The 22,347-nt window shown below is 40.7% G+C and overlaps 1 protein-coding gene across 4 annotated transcripts in view; it reads left to right on the top strand.

Annotated features, from left to right (window-relative positions):
- Positions 1 to 22,347, top strand: part of astn1 (astrotactin 1) — a 304,706-nt gene that overhangs the window by 157,570 nt on the left and 124,789 nt on the right. For all 4 annotated transcript variants that reach the window (XM_086203885.1, XM_086203887.1, XM_086203888.1 and 1 more), the window contains one exon: positions 21,742 to 21,846. In XM_086203885.1, coding sequence (XP_086060011.1) covers positions 21,742 to 21,846 — 105 coding nt within the window. The remainder of the gene's footprint in view (positions 1 to 21,741; positions 21,847 to 22,347) is intronic.

The raw sequence follows: 22,347 nt of genomic DNA, 5'->3' as shown, positions 1-22,347 counted from the left end.
TTTTGTTTTTGTTTTGTTTTTTTGAACAAAAGTACTGATTTGACGGATTGGGATTCCAAAGCGATTTAAAATTTATACCAAGACTGAGCAAAAAAACTTTCAGTACAGCCCTGCAACTATAAACTGTCAGGTATTAGCTTTCACATTTCTTCACATTTGATTCCAGTTTTCAGTTCTCATTCAGGGAGCCAAACCAATGTTTTTTCAAGCACATTTATTTCTGACAAAAACTTTAAGTGTACTATTGTAATTGTTCAAAAATATTTTACAAAGTGCAGTTCTTTATGTGCAGTATAGTGAGTAAATTTTCACTTTTTCCTTGTTAGGTTTTTTTTTTTTTCTAACTTGTCAGCTTTACATCCGTTGTTTCAGAATCTTGTATCTGCCCAACAGTCTCATCCTACTCTTATTTAGTTTTAGTGTTTTTACATCCTCTAATTTGGTTGAAGGATCACCTTGTAGCCCTTAAAGTACTCCAAAAGAACCATGCGAAACTTCATATGAGATCAGCATCTCATATTTGATTAAAACCATCAGGCTGGGAGGAAAGACAGCTCTTCTTTTTTCATTATAATGATTTGTCTTCTTTCAGTGCATCTTGCCACTGGCCAGTCCTGTTTTTTTTCCATCTGTAGTTTTTAGTACATTTGCCTGTGTGTGTGTGTGTGTGTGTGTGTGTGTGTGTGTGTGTGTGTGTGTGTGTGTGTGAGAGAGAGAGAGAGAGAGAGAGCTAGAGAGAGAAATAGAAAACCTGACTTATTGAAGTTTTCATTATTTTCTCTTGCGTCTCAGTGAAAACAAAGTTTGTCGATCTCATCTCAACTCATCAGTTTCAAAGTTTGAATGTATCCCTATCTATATATGTGTTGGCCCCGAGGCAGCCTTGTGATGAAATGTATGAAATCACTGTTAGATGAACTTAAAACTTTTCTTCTATTAGAATTTTGACTTGCCATTTATGCCGAAAGGTTACGACACAAAGTTAAATGCCAATTGGTCCAAGCTCAGTTTCTGTCCATTAATAATACATGGTTCTTGGTCTAAATTGCAGTTGAGGGTAATGAATTTCATTGCAATCAGAGCATTTCACTATGTAGCACCTTGATTAAAATGGAATTGATCTCAGAATCTTTAGAAGTGAGCCTCTTTATTTATTGTTCTTGTGTTGACCGGGCTTGACCAGGCTCTCATCGTCAAGGTCATCATTTGTATGACTGTATTCCCCTCATCTCGCCATATTCTACCTGGCCTCCCCTTGGGTTCTAACTATTGCTTCACTGCACACTCTGTTACGCTGTGAGCCTTTACATATGTCAGCACAGAGCTGGCACATAATCTATATTTTATAAAGCCTTGATATAATTGGTGGCAGTGAGGGACGGTCATGCCTTCAGGGGGTTTTCAAGACAAAACCCTCAAACAACAGCTCTCCACTGAAGGCGTGTGTTTTAGACACGATGAGGCAGTAAGAGTGGCGTCATCCTTTTAAGGGTGGTGTATGGGAGAGCAGAAATAATTTAGCTTGTATTTACTATGAAAACATGCAGGGGTCATAACTTATTTGGCGCTGAGACACGCTGGAGTGATTTCTTAAGTGCAACAACAGCCGTGGCTCTGAGGGCTGATTTGGCATCAGAACTGTGACCATAACAGGAGTATTTATATGAGAAGTTTGGCCTGTTGAAATCATTTCATTAAGGGCTTTCATAAGATATGTTGACCTTATCTTTTTTTAATTTCATTTATTTGGTGACTCAGTTGGAAAACATCTCACAGTAGCGGTTCTAGATTGCCTGTTGCTGTGTTGACAGGAAGCTCTAGATAGTGCTCGTCACAGTTATTGATCCGTGTGTGTGGTGAAATAAGAGGGTGATGTTGGCTGCTTGATAAAGTGAAGAAAACTCGACTGTTTCTGCACAAAAACCACGTGTCAGGACGTAAGTGTAGCTGTTTAGAAATAGTCTAAGATAGATGATCTTTATGAGTTGACGGAAATCCATCCATCCATCCATTTATCGTCCAACATATATGACCTACGTACAGGAACGGGCAACCATCACGTTCACAGTCACTTACAGGCTATTTAGAGTCTCCAGTAAACCTAACTTGAATGTTTTTAGTGTGTGGTAGGAAGCAGAGAACATGCAACCCCAGTACAGAGAGGCCCATCTCCTCGAAGAATCACACTACTATGCTGTCTGAGTTCGCAAAAATGAAGAACCTTTACATTTCTTCCAAACGAAGGCTTTGGGAGCCTGAGCCGGTCTGTAAGTGGCAGAATTCTTCGTCACTGGTCAAATTGCAGATAATACAAACCAAAATGTTCAGCTTAGTTATGCGAGGGTCAAGCTTTTTGACTGTCATAAAACACTTTGTTGTTTATGTGATAATGCCGTATGTCCAAACACTTCAACGCAGCGGAGATGGTCCTCACCGGCATCATAGCTGACTTTGTTCCGCCATTGGTTGGATTCATCTAAAGCACAAACCTGCCTCACGTTCCATTTCAGATGCCTGGAGGGTTCTTTTAATGAGTGTATAGTAGCACACTTTATTTATTCATGTCAGTTATTTATGCACAATGTGCCATTGCCCATTGTTGTTCGACATCACTGAGGTAACGCTCCTTGTGAATATGTATATTTGCCTGGATTCAAGGTCCTTTATTGGCTACAACCATAAAATGCAAATTAATGTCTTTTTTTTTTTTTTTTTTTGCTGTGTTGATGCATTTAAATAAAAACTGCCGAACTTAATACCAACCTTAATGATGTGTTTCAGCATAAATGCAAGTCAAATTCTTAGATTTCATTTTCTATAATAGGAGAGTGAAGGGACAGTGAACTGGAGTCTGCATTAGTATGAGAGGTACAGTATTTCTAAGACTTGTACCTGCCTACACACATATAAGAGGCAGGTTATAAGAAATGCCTTTCCATATTATGTGTGCCAACACATTCCAGCAGCTCAATAATAAACAAATTACAATTATGACCTTTCTGACTCTGTCAACTTAAAATTGACACATTACAAGCTTTGTAAAAGTATGTGGACTGTGCGGCCAAAGCCTGCATGAATTGATCAATCAATCTAAATGAAAATCTCCAAAAACAAACATTCTTTAGTAATGAAAAAGAAACAGTAAGGGCATCGACCAAGAATGGGCATGAGTAATCAATTGTTGGCTGTTATGAGGAAACTCAGTGTATAATATCCTATTCGGTATCATCCTGGATCAGTTACCTACAAAAATCACTTCCAATGCAGTGAGACACACACACACACACACACACACACGATTACGTGGCTCTCCCTCAATTTCCTCGTGTGTTGTCTCGTTACCTGCTAACCTGCTACGCTAGCAGCGTAGAAGCAGGATAAGCTTGTTAAATTTTGGGGGTTTGATAAAAGGATAATTATTGTTTACACATATGCATATCTGTTATTGTAAAGCCAACTAACTCATAGGTAAACAGCTGTGTTGTAACAAAAACCTGCAAACAAGACAGACCTTTTCATCCCTTTCAGAGAGAATATTTTGCTAATCTTCTATGTCTTGCTACCTTATGTTTGATAGTTCTCTCTATAAATGTTAATGATATTCCTATTTTATGATTGTTTGGTTAGTTGTGGGTTGATATATGTAGGCAAGACTCATCTTTCTTCCTCCAAAATGATCCAATATAAGGAAATATGGCATCATGTGTCTTTAGAGCTAAAGATAATTACTGACATGATTAGATTAGATGTATGAAGGAAATTAGGTAGGTCACCGAGCTGCTGTTCATGACAGGTTTCAGCAGAGCTTTCATTAAGAGGCGTGCGTAAGACTTCCCACCGTTGTATCTGGGTTTGTAATGTTATCCGGAGGCAGTTAAAATGATGAAACTGATGTGGAGAGAGATTCACTGTGAAGAGCAGCGGAGACGATGGAGGCTCACACAGCTTCACAGATGTCCTTCAACAACTGCCGCTTCCAGTGTTGATTTGCCTGTGATTTAATTGCAATAAACGAATCAAAGCAATGCCAAAGAAGCTTCATGATGCCTATTGGTACATGCTGCGCCACATCTCTACGCTCTACAATGAGTCAGATTTTAATTCCCCCCAGCATTTTCTTCATGGAAGTTGCCAGCCGCTGCCAGCGACTGGGAACATTTTCACTCATCTATCAAGACCCTAAGAAAATTTTGTACCATGATTGTAAAAAAGACTGAATATGTCAAAAGAAAGTACAGAGACTGCATGTTCAATCCAAAAAAAAAAAAAGCCCCAAAGAAATTAAATTGTAAATTCATTCATCCATTGAATCAGGGTTGATTTCATCATTTTCAGACAAGAAGCCAAAGATGAACTTCTTGTTGGATATGCAGGAGTCACATCAACCAGGTGATAGCTTCCTTCTTCCTAGGGGTACTAAGAATAATCCGGCTTGCCTTTGTGTGTATGTACGGCTTTTAAATGAAGACAGTACAGAAAAACAGGGAATTGTCTTTAGTGGTACCTGAAGTAGCAATTCAGGGCAGATGGAGGATGAATTCTTTTATGATCCTCTGCTGAACAAGTCTCTTTTATCAACAGCTTCTAGTCGGAGTTGTTCATCTTCAGAGGTTGGTGAAGGGCATCTAGAGCCCATCATTTCACCAGCTTTGTCATCGACCCCCCTCCCTCTCTCCCCCTGGGAGAAAACTGCTAATGCTGACATGGCGGCCTCAATACCTTCATCTTTTTCTCCAGAATGATCTATCTGTCCCACCCACGTACACACATTTCATTTTGCATTCAAACACACTTGCATATTCACTACAAAATGTTGATCACATTTTGACTTGTGACCTAAAAGGGTTACAACACCTGTCGCATCACTGGACAGGACCAGTTTTATGTCTTTTTAGTCTCATTGGCTTCCTTTTAAAAGTGTTTCTCTGCCTTCATATCCCACTCTGTCTGTTTCTTTTAATATTTTCCCATGTTGAAACTGTATATTCAGCCATGTTCATCAGGAAGTGGACTTTTCATCAAATGTACAACTAGAAAAAACAAACAAACACCTGAACCAAAAATAACTTGTTCCATTCACACCTGTTTCCATTGCGACAAATCAATGTTGAACTACAAGTACTGCACCAATGTTGTATGCCTGTCACAGCAAATTTGACCTTTGACCTCCGAAATGTTTCACAGTCATCGTTGAGCTGCCGTGGATGTCTGTATTCTACTTGAAACAATTTCTTTTAAGGTTTTTCTGCAATATCTTGTTAATTTGAGGTGGCTGTGACCTTTGACCTCCAAAATCTTTTCAAAACTTCTGAAGTCCCAGTCGAAACTTCCCTCAAATTGTCCCACGGATACGATGTTAACCAAAGTAGGATACGTACATGGATAAATGAAAACGGCTTTAGATAAAAATGTGAGTATATCATTTTTACGCAAAATAAACACAACATTAAAAAAAAAAGTAACATGTTTTTTGCTTGTAACAAGTACTGCGTTAATGCAGTTGGCAAAATGTACTTGTTTGGGTTCCCTGAAATAGATTTAATTATATTGCTGTGAGTCTACCTCTGAAATGATTTCCTTTATGTTGTATAATGAGGGCTTTTTAACTACTACAAAACATACTGATAAACTTAGCAAAACTTGTTTTTGCAGTGTCCGTAAAGCAAAGTATTATTTTAATGCTTTAAAATGTATATTTTCAAATTAATGCTCGCTATTGTCAAATTCATTTCAAACGGTGCCTATACACTTAGAGAGCCTGTTCATAATTTCCATTATTTCACCCTATCTTATGTGCTGTTAGGGGTCTTTTCATTTGCAGTAGTGCTATTACAGTACAGTTGCTGGCAGTGTAAGTACACAAGTTGTTCTGACTGTTATTTCTGTTTTCAACCATAAATCAAACTTAACATTTGAAGCTCAATTAAAATTCAAATTTAACTGCTGACACTCAATGGTTAGGAGGGTTTTTAATTTATTCCTCAATGCTAATTAATTGCGTGGATTTGCTCCAGCCATTTCCTGTGTTAAACGTCAGTTAATTAGCTGACAACATTGGATGGGATAATTAATACAGTTGGGGTTCACAGCGTGTTACCGGAGGGGGAAGTTTAGACTCGCCTGCCTTGTAGTCACCTGCTGTCAGTGTGAGCAGGTGGCTTGTTTTAGACCTAATGAGACTTCAGGTCTGAGTCAGAATGTTCCTCTTCAGGCCTCGTTTGGAATATTTAAAATTAGAATGAGGGTTGCAGAGGCTACTCAAGTGCCACAGCAGGATGATGGTGGGTGGATAAATGACCTCTGTGATGGAGTGCGAAGCAAATCTCTCTATCAAAGGCCATGGAGCACAAGTTGTTTGTTTTTGGAGGAAGGTGAAGGGCAGCAAGAGCCCATCACTTACAGGTCCCCCATGTCCACTCGCCCTACAATCCACACTCCTAGCCTGAATCCTGATGGGGGATTTTGTTTCTGGTCTTGCAGAATTTAAGGATTTCTAAAGATTCAATCAAATCTTGGCTTATTTACAATTATTTCTTGTATTAGCATCAGATTTACCTCCACCAGGGAATTAGTGGGATCACACATTTTCTGTTAGCAGGATAACTTAAACACTTCTGGATAGATTTTGGTGAAATTTGGTAAAAGGCTAGAATGGGGAAACAATAGATTAGGTTTTGGAATTGATGCAGAACCAGATCTGGATCTGGTGCCATCGTCTTGAGTTGTAAGGCTGCTTACACATGATTCGCTTGACACCTGACGCTTTGTCGCCAGACATTCTACAGTAGGTTCTGCTTGGCCATATTTTTCCATATTTCTCATTTGTCCATCAATGTTTGGTTGTGCTTTTTCACTCTCCTTGGTATTTGTCTCAATTGCTTGGCTCAAATTCAAGATTAGCTTCGCAACATACCTACCTCCTCTGCATCACTAGTGATTATTTCACCCTTCCACCATTTGCTTATTTTTTTACAGTGTATGAGGAGTAAGATTTAGTGACAGCAAGCAACCAGATGCATTGTTGCTGCATCACATCAAGGTCAGTTTGCCCTCTCTACACTGTGTAAACTCAACACTGCCAAAAAGTCCCTAAATGCGTGATCATCTGCAGTCTCTAGTGGGTACCAGTCTAAGTCAAAGCCTCTGTGTGTGCATTCGCCGCTCATAAAGATCAAACAAGCCAAATTATAAAGCCAAGTCTAATCTGCAATTTCTATTGGCTGACACATGCAAGATGAAGTGATATTCCATTTGAGCTTTTTCAACACAGAGCACATTTGAAATGTGAAATGTTGAGAATTGTCTTTGTCCAAATAATTATATAATTCGCAGTGCTCCTACAAGTCGCGTCAAATGGCTATAATGTGATGCTTTTGTGCAAGTTTTGATAGCTCTTGCAGGCAGAAGTATTACTGATAATCCCTAGTCAGTCTTTGAACAGGTCTGACCTCATAAAATGCATCAGAGGTTCTGGCCTAGTTGTGGTTGAGTGGCTTCAATATGAATGAAGATTTCTCTCTTTAGTTGTTTACCAGTAAGCTTTCTATATTTTTAGACTCAATATCCCCCCCCCCAAAAAAATGGTGTTAATTAAAGCAAAACTTGATGTCGTCTGTCTGTGTAACGCCCTATCAGGACAGGATTTATTTATAGAAAGGAAAGACTTGTGTGGGAAGTGTTTAAAATCAGTAGAATGGGGCTTTAGTGGCAGGCAGAGTGGCAGTGATTCATAGTTCAACCCTGAGTCCCTCTCTCCCCGAGTCCCTCATAATTAAAGTTGAAGCATATGGCCTTGTGACCACACAAGCTCAGAGGTATCTGCTGAACTTTTTTGGCATCTTATTTCCAATTGCTTGCAAAAAAAAAAAAAAAAAAGGTCCCCCAGCTTTTCTGAAGCGCAGCAGAAATGGAAAGCGTGTCACCTTGAGTTGTCACGAGCCACATCTGCCAGGCTAATTACCGAGTGTTATCTCCGCTTATCGATCATGTAACTATTGATATGGTTCGTAACATGTCTGATGTATTGGCCGGAAAAATGGCTTCATGGATGCGCCCGTCAAATGTCATTCAGTCATGAGTTGCAGATGAGAAAAATAAGACGTACTGCTAAAAGAGGATCGACAGGATATGGCTCCTCTTTCATGCCACCATTAGTTCAGAGTAACACTGCTGCTGGCTTTGGACTTCAGAGACAGTCAAGGACATTTTCCTGGCTCAGCGTGATCCATAGTAGCAGTAATGTTGGGATTAGTGTAAGCGCTTTGTGGAGACTTCCTGGCTGAAAAGACTGGACCTATCAGATGGTCATTTGTCACTCTAATCTTCCTCTGCCTGCCAAAAAAAAAAAAAAAAAAGTGGCCTAGGCTTGAACTTAACCTTCTCTATGGTCTCTTCTCATTGTTCGGTTTTGTTCCAGCATTTACTAATCAAAAATTGGCGGGGATGGAAATGAGAGTACCACTGTATTACATTTAGTTTCTCATTAGATTAGAGCGCGTGTCAAGATCCGGCCCACACTGTAAAATAATCGGATGATTTTGAGTCTTTATTGACCCCTGTGATGGCCTACAACACGCTACATCCCTGCCACGTTCACGCTGCAGCCCCTCCCTCAGTTCTAGAGTACCAGGCATGTGAACTAATAGAAATCCGATGAAGTCCAGCAGACTAAGGGCCAAGACCCATCTCGTCCCAGACTCGATGCTGGCCCACATGCTCGGCACATTTGGCAGCGCATACTGGTGAGCAGCTGCTGATGAAGCTGAACGAAACATCTCAAATGACACATTTTTACCGTCGCACCCCAACAGTTCTTAAATACTTCATTAACTCATTCATGGTGCTTTCAACTTAAAGCTTATGCATTTTAACATGTATTTCTTCACCGTTTTTTATTGTATTTTTTTAACCTTGGTGTTAGGATGAGAGCTTTTGAACCAAGTGTTTGTGCTGTCTGTGTAGGTTCTCATTCATCCAGGTCATCGTAGATCGAAGCGAAGTAAAATCTGGTCAACTGGACGTAAGTTTATCTTGAAGACGTTTCACCTCTCATCCGAGAGGCTTCTTCAGTTCTAGTGAAGAGTGTGGAAACTCCAGCTTATAAACCTATGTGGGAGTGGTCAGTGCTATTGTGGTGGAAACGACCCTCCCGAGACTCACCTGGCCTCCCCAAACGACAGTCGTTGTGCGGTGTCAGGGAGTTTCAGGGGTGGTCGTTAGGGAGTTTCACCGACCACTCAGATGCTAATGGGCTGTGCTGGCAGCAGCCGTTCCACATGGGTCTTTCAGCTGAACTCTTTGGGGAAGCTTTGAAAGGACTTGGTTGTAAATAGGTGAAAGGAAATGTCGCAGTCCACCTCCTCTGTTCAAAGATGGTTTCTCTATCCTGACGTGGATGGCTTCTTTAACTCCTCTTTCAAACCATCTGTCCTCTCTGTCGAGGATTTGGACATGGTCGTCCTGGAAGGAGTGGCTTTCCTCCTTGAGGTGGAGGAAAACTGCTGAGTCCTGTCCTCCAGAGTTGGCTCTTCTATGTTGGGCCATGCGCTTGTTTAGGGGCTGTTTGGTTTCTGGACCTGGAAAGGTCCAGAAAGGAGGAGAGCACCAGGAGGAGGGAAGATGAAGAAGGCAGGAGAAAAAACATAGTGATCCCCTATGTGGCAGGGGTTTCTGAGAAATTAAGGAGAATCTATAACAAGCACCGGATCCCTGTGTCTTTTAAACCAGACAACACTCTGAGACAAAGACTGGTTCACCCCAAAGATCCCACCCCTCACAGCCAGAAAAGCAATCTGGTATACGCTGTCAGATGCAGTGAGGCCTGCACGGATCTCTACATAGGGGAAACCAAACAGCCCCTCAACAAGCGCATGGCCCAACATAGAAGAGCCAACTCTGGAGGACAGGACTCAGCGGTTTTCCTCCACCTCAAGGAGGAAAGCCACTCCTTCCAGGACGACCATGTCCAAATCCTCGACAGAGAGGACAGATGGTTTGAAAGAGGAGTTAAAGAAGCCATCCACGTCAGGATAGAGAAACCATCTTTGAACAGAGGAGGTGGACTGCGACATTTCCTTTCACCTATTTACAACCAAGTCCTTTCAAAGCTTCCCCAAAGAGCTCAGCTGAAAGACCCATGTGGAACGGCTGCTGCCAGCACAGCCCATTAGCATCTGAGTGGTCGGTGAAACTCCCCAACGACCACCCCTGAAACTCCCTGACACCGCACAACGACTGTCGTTTGGGGAGGCCAGGTGAGTCTCGGGAGGGTCGTTTCCACCACAATAGCACTGACCACTCCCACATAGGTTTATAAGCTGGAGTTTCCACACTCTTCACTAGAACTGAAGAAGCCCTTCGGATGAGAGGTGAAATGTCTTCAAGATAAACTTACGTCCAGTTGACCAGATTTTACTTCGCTTCGAAGTGTTTGTGCTTTTACAAATACATACAATGTTTTTCTTGTTCTGCCTGAAAATGTGCTTTGATTTTTTTTTTTAAATTTCATTTTGGCCTCCTCATAAATTACAGAATGTTCTTGGTTTATAATTCCTTCTGTTCCTTTTTACTTGCTTTACTTCATCCTCTGTACTCCCTCTTCCCCTCTCTTTCCTGCTAAATCATTCATTCCGAGACTTATCCGAGAGTGAAATGGAGCACAGGCCAGACTAGTTAATGGGGTTCTATGAGCCATAACATTACTTTCCTACCTGGGCTCACTCCTATGAATCTTCCTTAGAGAAGCGACTAAAATAACAAATACCTCCCAGCCGTGCTGCAAAGTTACAAGATGGCTGCTGGGTGTTTAGACAGCTGTTGGGTTTCCATCAGCTCTGTGCTCTCATTGTCAAGCATCAGCAAACCCTGCACTTGTCTGATATCCTCTGCCCCGCTTCCAGGTGGGACAGAGTCACAAATGTTAACAAGAGAACTCAATTTACATTCCCTGAGCAGTTTACTTGGAACAAGAACAAATGCAGCAGAAGTCTTTGTCCCTTTTTTCTCAAGTGATATTGATTTTTTTTTTCACCCGACAATGTGTCTGCATTTTGAGATTTCTGTCTCATCACCGAAGTACTCATTGTTTGACTTTGACTGAATCTATCATTTCCACAAATAGCAATTGCCTGCTTTGTGAAAGAATCACCAGCACTACATACATACAGAACGCGGCAGGGAGAAAGTCCCCAACGCTTTGAGTTGCATGAGTCACCTTTGTGACAAAAATATTTCATTGGTTGTATCAACATTTCGTTTTAATTTCTTTCCTTGATGTGTGACTCACTACTGTTAACGAATATATGCTCCGCCCCCCCCAAACCCTTGCAGTCTCTGTTGTTCGAGGGGCAGGGGTGATGGATTGCGTGATGTCACAAAATCTCCAACTTTGATCTCTGCCTCTTAGTCGATCTGCCTGTGTGTTTGGGTAGCGTCCAAGCTATCCACAGCCTTCTCTCTCATCTCAATTCATCATCTAAAAAGCTCAGTTATATAACTGATTTGACTTCCATCTCGGATTCTGGACCCCAAACCCCTCCAGACAGCAACGTTAACTTTGACGTTGATCGGATAAACGCTCGTTAAGATGGCCACAGACATGCATGCACCCAGATTTCTTGTTTGATAGATGTTTATATCACTTTCATTGCCATTCTAAGACCTTCCATGGAAGATTTTAGGTGTGTTTAGAATCACTATCCTGTCGTTTAAGCATTCGCATTTAAGTTGCAGCTCTCGTGGAGACAGCGCCATGTTTGCTTACGGAATTAATTGGTGTCTGTTGAACACCTCCATACTTTCACTCGTGCCATATTTCATGACACTGGCAGCAACATAACTCTAAATCAAGCTAAATCCACCGCCATGATGAACAGCCGGCTAGGTGTCCTTTTCATGAAATGCATCTTAGGTTTTTTCTTTCGCTGATGTGGATGTGGACACTCAGTTCTGTTTTCCATGTGACCTCTGCACTTATTTTCAAAATTGCATCTTGCTCATTGTAGATCTTGTCTTGTATACTTCACTCCTCCATGAAGGTCATTTTTGTGCATCGCTGCACAGTGGAACACTGCACCATCCTGCTAAACCTTTGTTGTTGTTTTTTTTTGGGGGGGTGGGTGGGTGGGGGGACTTTTGATTTGCCTTTCTTACCAGCATTCTAAATTTGTCTCTGGGAGTTTTCTTGGTTTTCCAGATCATATCTTGACCTTCGCCGTTCCCCTAAAATGCCAAATCTTCATTGCATTTCACACTGTGAAAACTGCACGCTGGAACACTTCGCTATCTTCTTGTAGACTTCCCCTGCACTGTGGGCATCAGTAGCATTCACATTCAGACTTGCACAGCTGCTTACTTGGTTGCTGAATGTTCCCACAAAGTTTGAAGACTCACACTATTCATAAAGCTTTGAAATTCACTAGTGGTGACAATCGCCGTGCCAGACACTCTAATTAAGAGCAGAGAATGCGAAAATTCTAAACTCTTAGTGTGCCCAGACATGTTCATATGCCACAATGGTGTTATTTAGTTTATATGTGTGTTTGGACTTGGTTTCTGTGTGTGCACGTGCCTTTCAAGTAAGGAACAACTTTAAATTAATGTTAGTTGAACATTCTGTGTTTCATAGACTAGTGAGGCTGTGTTTTCATCTTTTCACCTGAAAATAAAGAAAATCACCAAATTATGTTGTTTGCCAAGGGCTGCTGAGAAATGTTGCATGCAGGCACATTTGAGTTTTCAGTTCTGTGGGAAACTGCACAAAAATTATTATTGAATATTACATGTTTTCAGTGACCTTGATAGCAGAATTGTAGCTGGGAATAGTTTGGGTCTCAAGAAAATTGTCACAGCATATGCAATGCAGGTAACATAAATGAATTTTGCCACAGTATATTGGTATTAGATTGTATATATACTGTGTGAATCCAGCTATTTGACTGAATAATTATTTGGTTCTGCTCAGTATGGTGCTATAACATGTTGGCTACGAGACTTAAACCAATTGTGCTGTTTCATCTGAGAAAATGTTCAAGCTGGATTCATTTTTATATGTTTATCGGATAACAGCATCTGTACTGTCAAGACTCCTGTGTTTGTCTGCACTTAAAAAACCTTGTTTTCCGCCTCCTGCACCATTTTCTACTACATCTACTTTCTTTTTTCCTCAACAATCATGCCCTTTGCCACAGCAACAGTGATCAGAGTTTCCTTGCCATGTGATGTATCGTTTAAACGCCCACCTCCCGTTCGCTCTGCATGTACACTGGACAAAATGCCCAAAGTCAGGAAAGAATTGACACGTTCTGTAACAGGGCAGCTTGTGCTTGACTTTACACCGCCGTGTAATTGCTAATGTTGAAAATTATTTGGCTTTTTTTTAAAAAGTCAAGGATTTCTTTTGGGGTTTCATTAAATTTGTGGTGAAAACCTGTGGGATCCATCTGTAATTGCAAAGAAAAAGTTATTTTGTGAGACAAAATAGTTTGAAATTAGAAAATGATTGAGTGCGTTGGAAAGAGGGAGGGAGGAAAACTGTTGCAGTTGAACTTGTGTTGGTATGTTATTTCACAGTGGAGAAAGCAGACAGCCTAACTATGATGGATCACAGAGTAAAAAACTCTTCTTCTGGGATTTGAACTCTCATTGGGGGGCTCTTTGGGGGACCTGCTAGTTTTCTTCCCATTTGACTACTTCACACAGTATCTCAGAGAGCTGAAATATTGATTTAGTTTTTACTTTGATTTATGTAACTGCTATATCCACCCATGGCCCATCTGAAATGAAATACAAAGCTTCAACAAAGAGAAATCCGCTTTACTATCGAGACTTCCTCCTTATTTGTGTGACTGTGTATTGTAATGACTGTCATTGATTAACACGTGAGCAGACAGATAATTGATTAAATCTGCCAGGCCACGGCACTAACCTCTAGGACACGATCATGTAACCTTGGAAAGCAGCTGCATTCTAAAGATGTTGCAATAAGAATCCATCTGATGTATCAGGTCAGTATGAATGCACCAGTTTACTTTCCCCTCTCACACAACTGCAGGAACTCACTTAAAAGAAACATAGCAACACATACTGTCCATGTTCAAGAAGATGGATCCCCTTCTCTCCTCTGTGCTGCATCAGGGAGCTGCAACTCACAGAGGTTAGCTGACTGCTAGCTTAGCACAAATAAAATGATAGTGGATGGGCAGGCTAGCATAAAATCGGTCTTGCATGCTCAGAAGTAATCCCCCTCATCATCTTTTACAAAGTCAACCATGACTAGCATCAGCAGTTGCTCCTCCAGTTGAAGTTTCAAGGTGCCACATTGAATCATTCAGTCAAAAAGCAGTTCAGGCCGTGTAGCTGATCCTACAATTAAAATGTTTAGAAATTTTAAATAGTTTTTGTTTTTTCATGATGAGAATTGTGCACAACTGAATATCTATTAGTGAAGGCAAGGATCATTTTGGAGAGAAGTGCATTGATAACTTGCCCATCCTCCATAATTCATTGCTAAGCTAACTTGCAGTCGGCCTCTGCCTGTTGTTCTCTGCTCCCATGTGCAGCATAGAGAAGGGTGTCTATCCTCATGTCTGGCTCTGAGGAAGATGAATAAGTAGTGTAAGACCCAAAAAGTTGACTTGCTCCTTTAACTTGCATCCACTGTCACTATGTGTTGTCACCAAGCATCTGCTGTACTATATGATAAACAATGTTATGGGTGGAATATAGTTATAATGCTATAATATTGCTAGGGGCTTTTAGCTTTCAATAACCTGTGTGTGTGTGTGTGTGTGTGTGTGTGTGTGTGTGTGTGTGTGTGTGTGTGTGTGCGCGCGTACACGCATTCTTGTTTTGTTTGTCTCATTGGCTCCATTCTGTGACAAAACAGACACTGACGAAAATAAAGCTGGATCTAAATCAATTTCATCTGTCAGTACAACAGTCTATAATGAGTTTGTAGTTTAATATTCCCATCAGTCATACAGTTAGCTATGTTAGCTCACTCTATCATGTATTTAATCTGCATCAGCACAACTGTGACCAGTGCAGATTTATCACATTCTACAGCTGAAGGAAAGTTTTCAAAACTAGCTTCTTTTTTTTTTTCCTCTCTTTTTTTTTTTTTTCCCCTTCACACAAATGATGAAAGGGGCATCTGTCAGGCTGTGTGCTCAGGCCTAGTCATGGTGCACAAGCATATAAACAACACTGATTTTGTGCTATTCCAATCATTCCCATTGAAGAAAGAGAGCAATACATTTATTTATCTGCGAAGTGGGAAATATAAACAGCTGGAATACAATGTATACTGTATATTGAGCTAAACTACCGCACAATTAATCTACCCTGACAAGACTTTGCTGCTTGACAAATGACAGAACCATTTCTGACTAAGAGATGAAAGAATCACGGCACAAAGAGGAATGTTACACCCAAATAAACAGGCTCTGATCAGTTGATCTGTGTCCCAATGTAAAGACCCTCCATTCAGAGAGGCATGCTGGAGCAGCTTCAGTCTGAACCATGCAATTCCCTCCAGAGTATTTTTAGATGTCTGTATTCGTTGGCAGATGCGCAGAAGTATTTTTTTAATGATGCATTTAATTTGTTTACCACTTTGTCCTCACAGTAAAATCAGTTAAATTGTTTATTTTTTTCTGTCTGGAATCAAAGAGAGAGAGAGGAAATAAAACACACCCAAACATATCGTGTAGTATAATGGAGTTCAGGGGTGTCAAAGATGAGCCCCCAAATTAATTTACACGACCAATGTGATTATCATTTTTTAGTTTACTGGTGCCATTTGAGGGGCCATGAGTTGTGTGACAACACAAAACCTGCCTTCATGACACTCAGGGCTCTGGCTTTCACCTGTCTTTAATCTCTGACTTACGAATGATGTCACTACTACATGCCCCACCCCTATATCTTTGGAGTGCCTGTTTGTTTGAGCGGCAGGGTCATGAGTTGTGTGACATCACAACCTCCCTGACCATCTTTGACTTTCATCTGTCAGACATCCTTTCATCTTTGATGTCAGACCGCTTCTGTCACCACATACAGACTGGACTGGAGCTCTCCAGCATCTCGGCTGTCATCTCAAAAGCTTTGCGATCTTAGTTTTTCATCTCAATTCCTCTTTCATCTCAGACTCAAGTTTTCACCGCACTTCCTTGGCGCAGCAACAATACAGAGTTTGATACTGATTGGCCGAACATTTGTCCATGTAATTGAGACATGCAGAGATTCCTTGCATTTATGGTCATTTTGAAAATTAATATTGATACATTTTAATGTGTTTGATCACACATTTCGGCTAATTCACCTTAAGAGAATGAAATCATAACGCGAGAGAGAAAAAAACAAAAAAATTGAGGCCGTGTCTTAGAACTTGTTCTGTCATTTCAGTTATTTGGAGCCCAAGAAATATGACGTGTTTCAAAAATATCAAATTACTAAATTGACATATCTCAGATTTGGCCAGAGCTGTACAGCCAGGACCATAGCAATGCTTTATGACAGACATATTCACTCCTCTGTTTTACCCACTGTGGTTTTGTTACGAACTGCTTTTTTTTTTTTTTCTTTCTTTCTTTCTTTCTTTTTTTTTTTTTTTACACACTTTGTATCTTTACAAAGAGAATCAGCTGTGGTTGTGACTGCATGGAGAGAGACTGCGAACTTGGGATGTTTGCAAAGTGAAGTTCAGTCAAATTAATCATTCTGTCAGACAATGAGAGCAGAGCACCCCAGGGCTAAAAGGGAGACAAGGCCTTTCAGCCAGAAGAAGAATTCGCTGCCATACTGTATATGTTTGGAGCTTGTTATTCATTTTCACTGAGGGAGGCAGGAAGGGAATAGGGAGGTTATGTAGTGGTGTGCTCTCGCTCTCTCGGTGCTGAGGAATATATCTATCGTTCCGGGGAGCCATTTCCCATAAGAGGGGATAAATGGATGTAGCTGAAGGTGAGGACAATGCAGGAGCATCACATTTGGAGGCTTATTCATCAAGTTCATAGGTGGTGTCAGGCCTTTGCCAAATGTTGCATTTTCCCAGCACCGTTGCGAAGGATCGGATAGTGGCTTTGGAGGCTACCCAAAACACATCATACTTAGCGTATGTACACCCATCTTAAGTAGCTGCAGCCATCGCTCAGCTTATCGTTCCTTCTTGGTTTTATTTATTCGGACAATTCCCAAAACTTTGTGAAGGAGGTGTGTTAGGTAGCGTTTGTCTGTTTTCATGTCTGTCAGCAAAATCACTCAAAAACGATGAGACCGATTTCGGACAAATCTGGTGGAGGAGTGCAGTACGGGCCCAGGGGGAATATATTCAATTTTTAGGAGTACTTGTGGTAGTAGTATCACCGCCTTCTGGCAGCAACACATGACTTTGATCTACTTAGTTTTTTGTTAAACAACATTAACGCGGTGAGGCGGCTAATTCTGCTACTTCGCCATAGAACAGGAAACCATTGCAACAACGAACATTTGATGAGTTGCACCCTGATGAGGTCTACAAGCTGAATTGAAGTCATAGTCATAGCACCACCTAGTGGTTACAGGAAGTAAGCCTAAAGTAACAAACATTTGATTTATATCAAAATTACATTGCATTGTTTTCATGTCTTCATGTGGAGTGCAACATATATATAATTGGGGTCCGACTGATCAATTGGCCGGCCGATTTAGTCAGCTGATAATTGCCATTAGAACATAATTGGTAATTGCTTAAAAGTTGGCCAGCACTGTAAGAGAGACTTCTTTGTTTACTGAGATGATAGTGGGTGTGGCCCTTTTTATTCCCTAATATTGAAATCGGCATCAGCCCCCCAAAAAATCCGTGTGTATATATATATATATACACACACACACACACACACACACACATATGTACGTATGTATGTGCATATATCTATCTGTCTATCTACACAAACCCTCTCGTTCTGCTTTTTCATTTGCAGTGCAGGTCAAATTGATGGGCTAAAAAATAATTTATATTCCAGTTTATACTCAAATGATGACTTTGATTGGAGAATTTCAATGGGGATCTGGGTTATTTAGTCAAGTGGAAAAGGTCCCTCACAAGCAGGTCTTGAATTTAAACACAGAGATAAACAGACGGTGAACAACAAAATACATTTTAAAATTCATCACATGATATAATTATTTTAACTAGCTGCTGTTCTTCAGCAGTGCTGCTATCACTGGGAGACGGGAAAAATGGGATTTTGGTTCCCTTTCACTCGCCAGGTGCCAAAAATACTGCACAGCTGTCAGATTCTCAAGAATAATCAATTTAGGCAGGTGGACTCACCTCTCGTAAGTGAAGACGTTTCGCCTCTCATCCAAGAAGCTTCTTCAGTTCAGCTGTCAGAGCTCTGTCCTCGTCGCTTTGACTAAACCCTTCAAGACACATCTAATGCTTATGTTTTTGAAGTCGGCGCTTAAGGTTCTCTGGGCAGAATATTTTCTGTTGATAAGACAGAAAATACAAATACATAAGACAGATCACATTTTAATAATAAAAACCTTCATTTGCATGTGGCTCAGCAAATATAGCAGCTCAATCACGCTTGGACGCTACTTTAAACATGCACTGCAATGTTTGTCTGAAGAGGCAGAGTGGAAGCTGGAAAAATTATTAAGATTTGCATCTTTGTCTTTTTGAAACAGCTATGATACTTGACTCTGGTCAAGTCATGTGGCAGCGTGGATTTTGATGCACATCTATTCAATGTGTTACGGCACTGGGGCCTCAACCAGTCCAAAAGGACAAAGAAACACTTGTGTTTTCTCAACACATTTCATATGTTAAAGTCGTATCGTCAGTCCAATTTTACTGCATTACTTTTTAAAGGGAGGTGAAAAGTTAAAATATGCTTTAAATATTCATTATGCCCATTACTGGAAACCTATACAGCTTAACTGATATTTCCAACGCATTCCTCTTCAGAATGACCCTGGCTATGACCTAATTCATCGCAGATAACATTCAATTTCGTAAAATTGCTCGACCTCTGACACAAGCGTAGTTGTGGCCACCTTTCCGAGTCGCACGTCACAATGTTAATGTTTTTTTTTTCTTCTTCTTGATAATGATCTTATTTGAGGGCGTTATGAGTGTGTCATAATGTGATATGAACTTGGTGGTTCTCTCTATTCCCTTGAACACTTTTCAGGCACACAAATGTCCCTTGCTTTAAATCCTGAAAGCCAAAAAAAAAAACCATTACTCAAATGGGTGCAGCCAGCAGAGCTAAAGGTTTCATGTCTGAAGGCACTTTATAGATGACACTTTTGACTGGAATTCACTAATCTTCCAGACGTAAGTCCTGTTAAATGTAAATCTGTTTTCATTCATATCAACCTGTACAATACAAGAGGACATCAGTTCTCTAGATTCTCAGTGTGCTGGTCACTGCCACATCCTCATTCCCCCACCATGCCCGTAAACCGTTGCCCTTTGAAGATGACAACATTTCTGGTTTTCATGAATACATTTAGTCACCACCGCTTCTTTTTTTTTTTCTTCCTGCCTTACTCTCATGTCTCAATTTATCGCCATCTCCCTGCCAAATCTCCACCTCTTCTTCTCTCACACATCCAACACGTGTCTTCTCTCTTCCCTTCTTCTCCTCCATCTTCTTCTTCCGTGTCAGTGGTTGCAGGATATGTTTCTCAGTTACCAGCATTATCTAGATACCTTCTGGATGTGCTGGATGGGAACGCGCAGTGGGGGCAGTCACAGTGATGTATGGCTGTAATCCTGCAGCTGCGGCAGCACACGGCTGTCAGTTGCTATGGGAGACGAGATGATTTATATTCTGCAGCGCTGCTTATGGCCCAGTATAAGTGATGTTAATGTTAAGGGCGTGATCCTGGATTTGTATGCGGGGGTCCTGCCTCATATTGGAACAAATGAGGACAATAGAACTCGAATCACCTGCTTTATTGTAGTAAATGTACTGTAAATACATGTGTTTACTGCTCTCGCAAAATGAGAGGGTATATTAACTCTTAAGACCTGCACACTTAAATCAGTCTTCTATCACTTTATTCTGGGTCTGTAATTGAGAAGAAAGAGTATAGAGGTGGTGTATGATGGATGTCCCTTCTCACCTGCACGTACCATTGCAATTCCGTATATGTCCGTATGTTGTGCCTTATCATGCCACACATACAACAGGTCATCGGTAAGTGGAGCAAGATGCATGCACAGCCTCTGATAGACCGAGCGGTGCATCAAATTGAAAAAGCATCGGTATACGGGTGACTTCTTCTGGCGGTGGAGATGGGTAATATTGATCTCAGCAGGGGAAAGGATCCGTAAATGAGAGAAAATCAATATAAATAATATAGCGGGCTTTCAATGAACAATGTTGAAGCAATACTCCTGACAGTATAGCATTTACTTCCTCTGAAGTGACTGGGATTGGTTATTGATGAGCGGGATCAGCTAAAATCATGATCACATTTATTTTGGAGTAAGCTAAAGAGCTTATATGTTATGTGAACTGACACGTTACAATAACGGGTTCTTTTTTTATTCATCGAAGTCACATTTCGTCCTTTAATTTACAACACTGATACAAGTCACATCCAGTTAATCAGTCCTTTATGGGTTTCAGTGTTTTATCATAATAAATGTAATATCTATGTACTGTTAGACACAATAAGCATCTTTCAAGATATTTCACAGCATCTTCTTGTGTCCTGAATTATCATTCTTTAAATCTCCCTTGCTTTTTTCACCCTAAAATATGACTCAGCTTGATCTGTATTGACTTGTGCAGTTGAAATTAATCTTTCGGTTGTGCTACCTAACAATATACAGCGGTTAAAACAGTGTCTCTTTACAAGGGATCAATAATTGGTTCTAAGTTGTTACATGCATTGTAATCAATTCATATACCATTAATTAACAGTTATAAATGACTTATAAGCCCAGTCTTATATCAATATTTGGCCCAAAAAAAAGACCCTGCATTGATGTTTGCAAAATTAGTTTACAAGTCATTCACAGTTGTTAAGTAATGGTTTATGAAGTGTTAATAATGCAATGAATAACGCACTTGCTGCCAGTTATTCATCCTTTATAAGTGGAGACTCGGAACCAAAAGTGGAAGGGAAAGCATTTTCCTTTTCTGCTCCACTTCATTAGGAATGTTTATTTCACTGAAAGTGAAAAGTTGAGAGTTGTTATCACTCCGTTGTCCATTCAAATGAGGTGTCAGCCTCCACTTTCATCCTGCACTCAACACCTGGGCCTGCCTTCTTCTCCATAGCTGCTCCTGAAAACACTTCAATATTGCCACTCCCTGTTATTTCTGGGGAGCATGAGTTGCAGTTTATGCTCCACTTTGATCTACAACCAGAGACTTTGCATGCTTCTCTCCTCTGTCATCTGATATGATATTAATATTTATTCAAAATTCCCCCTGATTCTTCAGGTAAAATAAACAAAGCTGAGATATAGAGCCGCCCTTTGATGTAGCACCCAATATGGCAACCTCTCACCCACTATGGAGGAGTAAATACCACATTAATATCACAGTTCTTCCTCTATGACTTTACAGGTGTGTAATGTGAACTACTCTGAGCTATGCTTTCATCTTGCACCAAGGACACCATCCATATTAATACATGACTTTTTTGTGTGTGTGTGTGTGTGTGTGTGTGTGTGTGTGTGTGTGTGTGTGTGTGTGTGTGTGTGTGTGTGTGCGCGTGCGTGTGTTCTTGCAGGCATGGTGAACTACAGCGAGGTGTCTGGCTACCCTCTTGTTCAGCATTGGAGTCTTCGCTCAGTGCTGTACCACGTCAAACTCAATCAGTGGGTCCTCTCTCAAGGTAAATCACTCACAGCTTCTGGCAATAAATTATCATTTGCTATTACTGATTGTTTATTTATGCCAGAGGAGACCGTGCTGCTAAGTCTGCGGCATTAAATCCTCACATTCTCTGAGGAGAAACCCTGTCGGCTATCAATTATTTATGACATTGTCATTAATATAACACATCAAGGTTAGCATCTCATCCTCACACTTGTGGTAATTGGTTTTGATCAGCAGTGTGATTAAAAGTTTGCCATCTTTTGATCATACTGGGATGAATTTTCTTCGTCCCTCTTCTTCGGCTGACATCTTTTCTTGTCTGTAGACAGCAGTTCCATCTCCATGTTTTTCACATGATACATAGCTGGAAAATATTATGTAATGGAGTAAATTAGCTGCACGATAAGTCACATTTCTCAGTCTGACCTTGCTATCAGCAGTGTGTCGAAGGCATAAAGACCACTTCATCACCACAAAGCCCTTTGCTGACAATTTAGTAATTAAGTGCTAAAAGGCT

The sequence above is a fragment of the Aulostomus chinensis genome, chromosome 5 (assembly GCF_037954235.1).
Source record: "Aulostomus chinensis isolate RoL2024-O1b breed Wild chromosome 5, RoL_Achi_v1.0, whole genome shotgun sequence".
Lineage (NCBI taxonomy): Eukaryota > Metazoa > Chordata > Actinopteri > Syngnathiformes > Aulostomidae > Aulostomus > Aulostomus chinensis.
The sequence above is the reverse complement of the archived record's forward strand: the minus strand, read 5'-3'. Positions and strand labels throughout refer to the sequence as shown.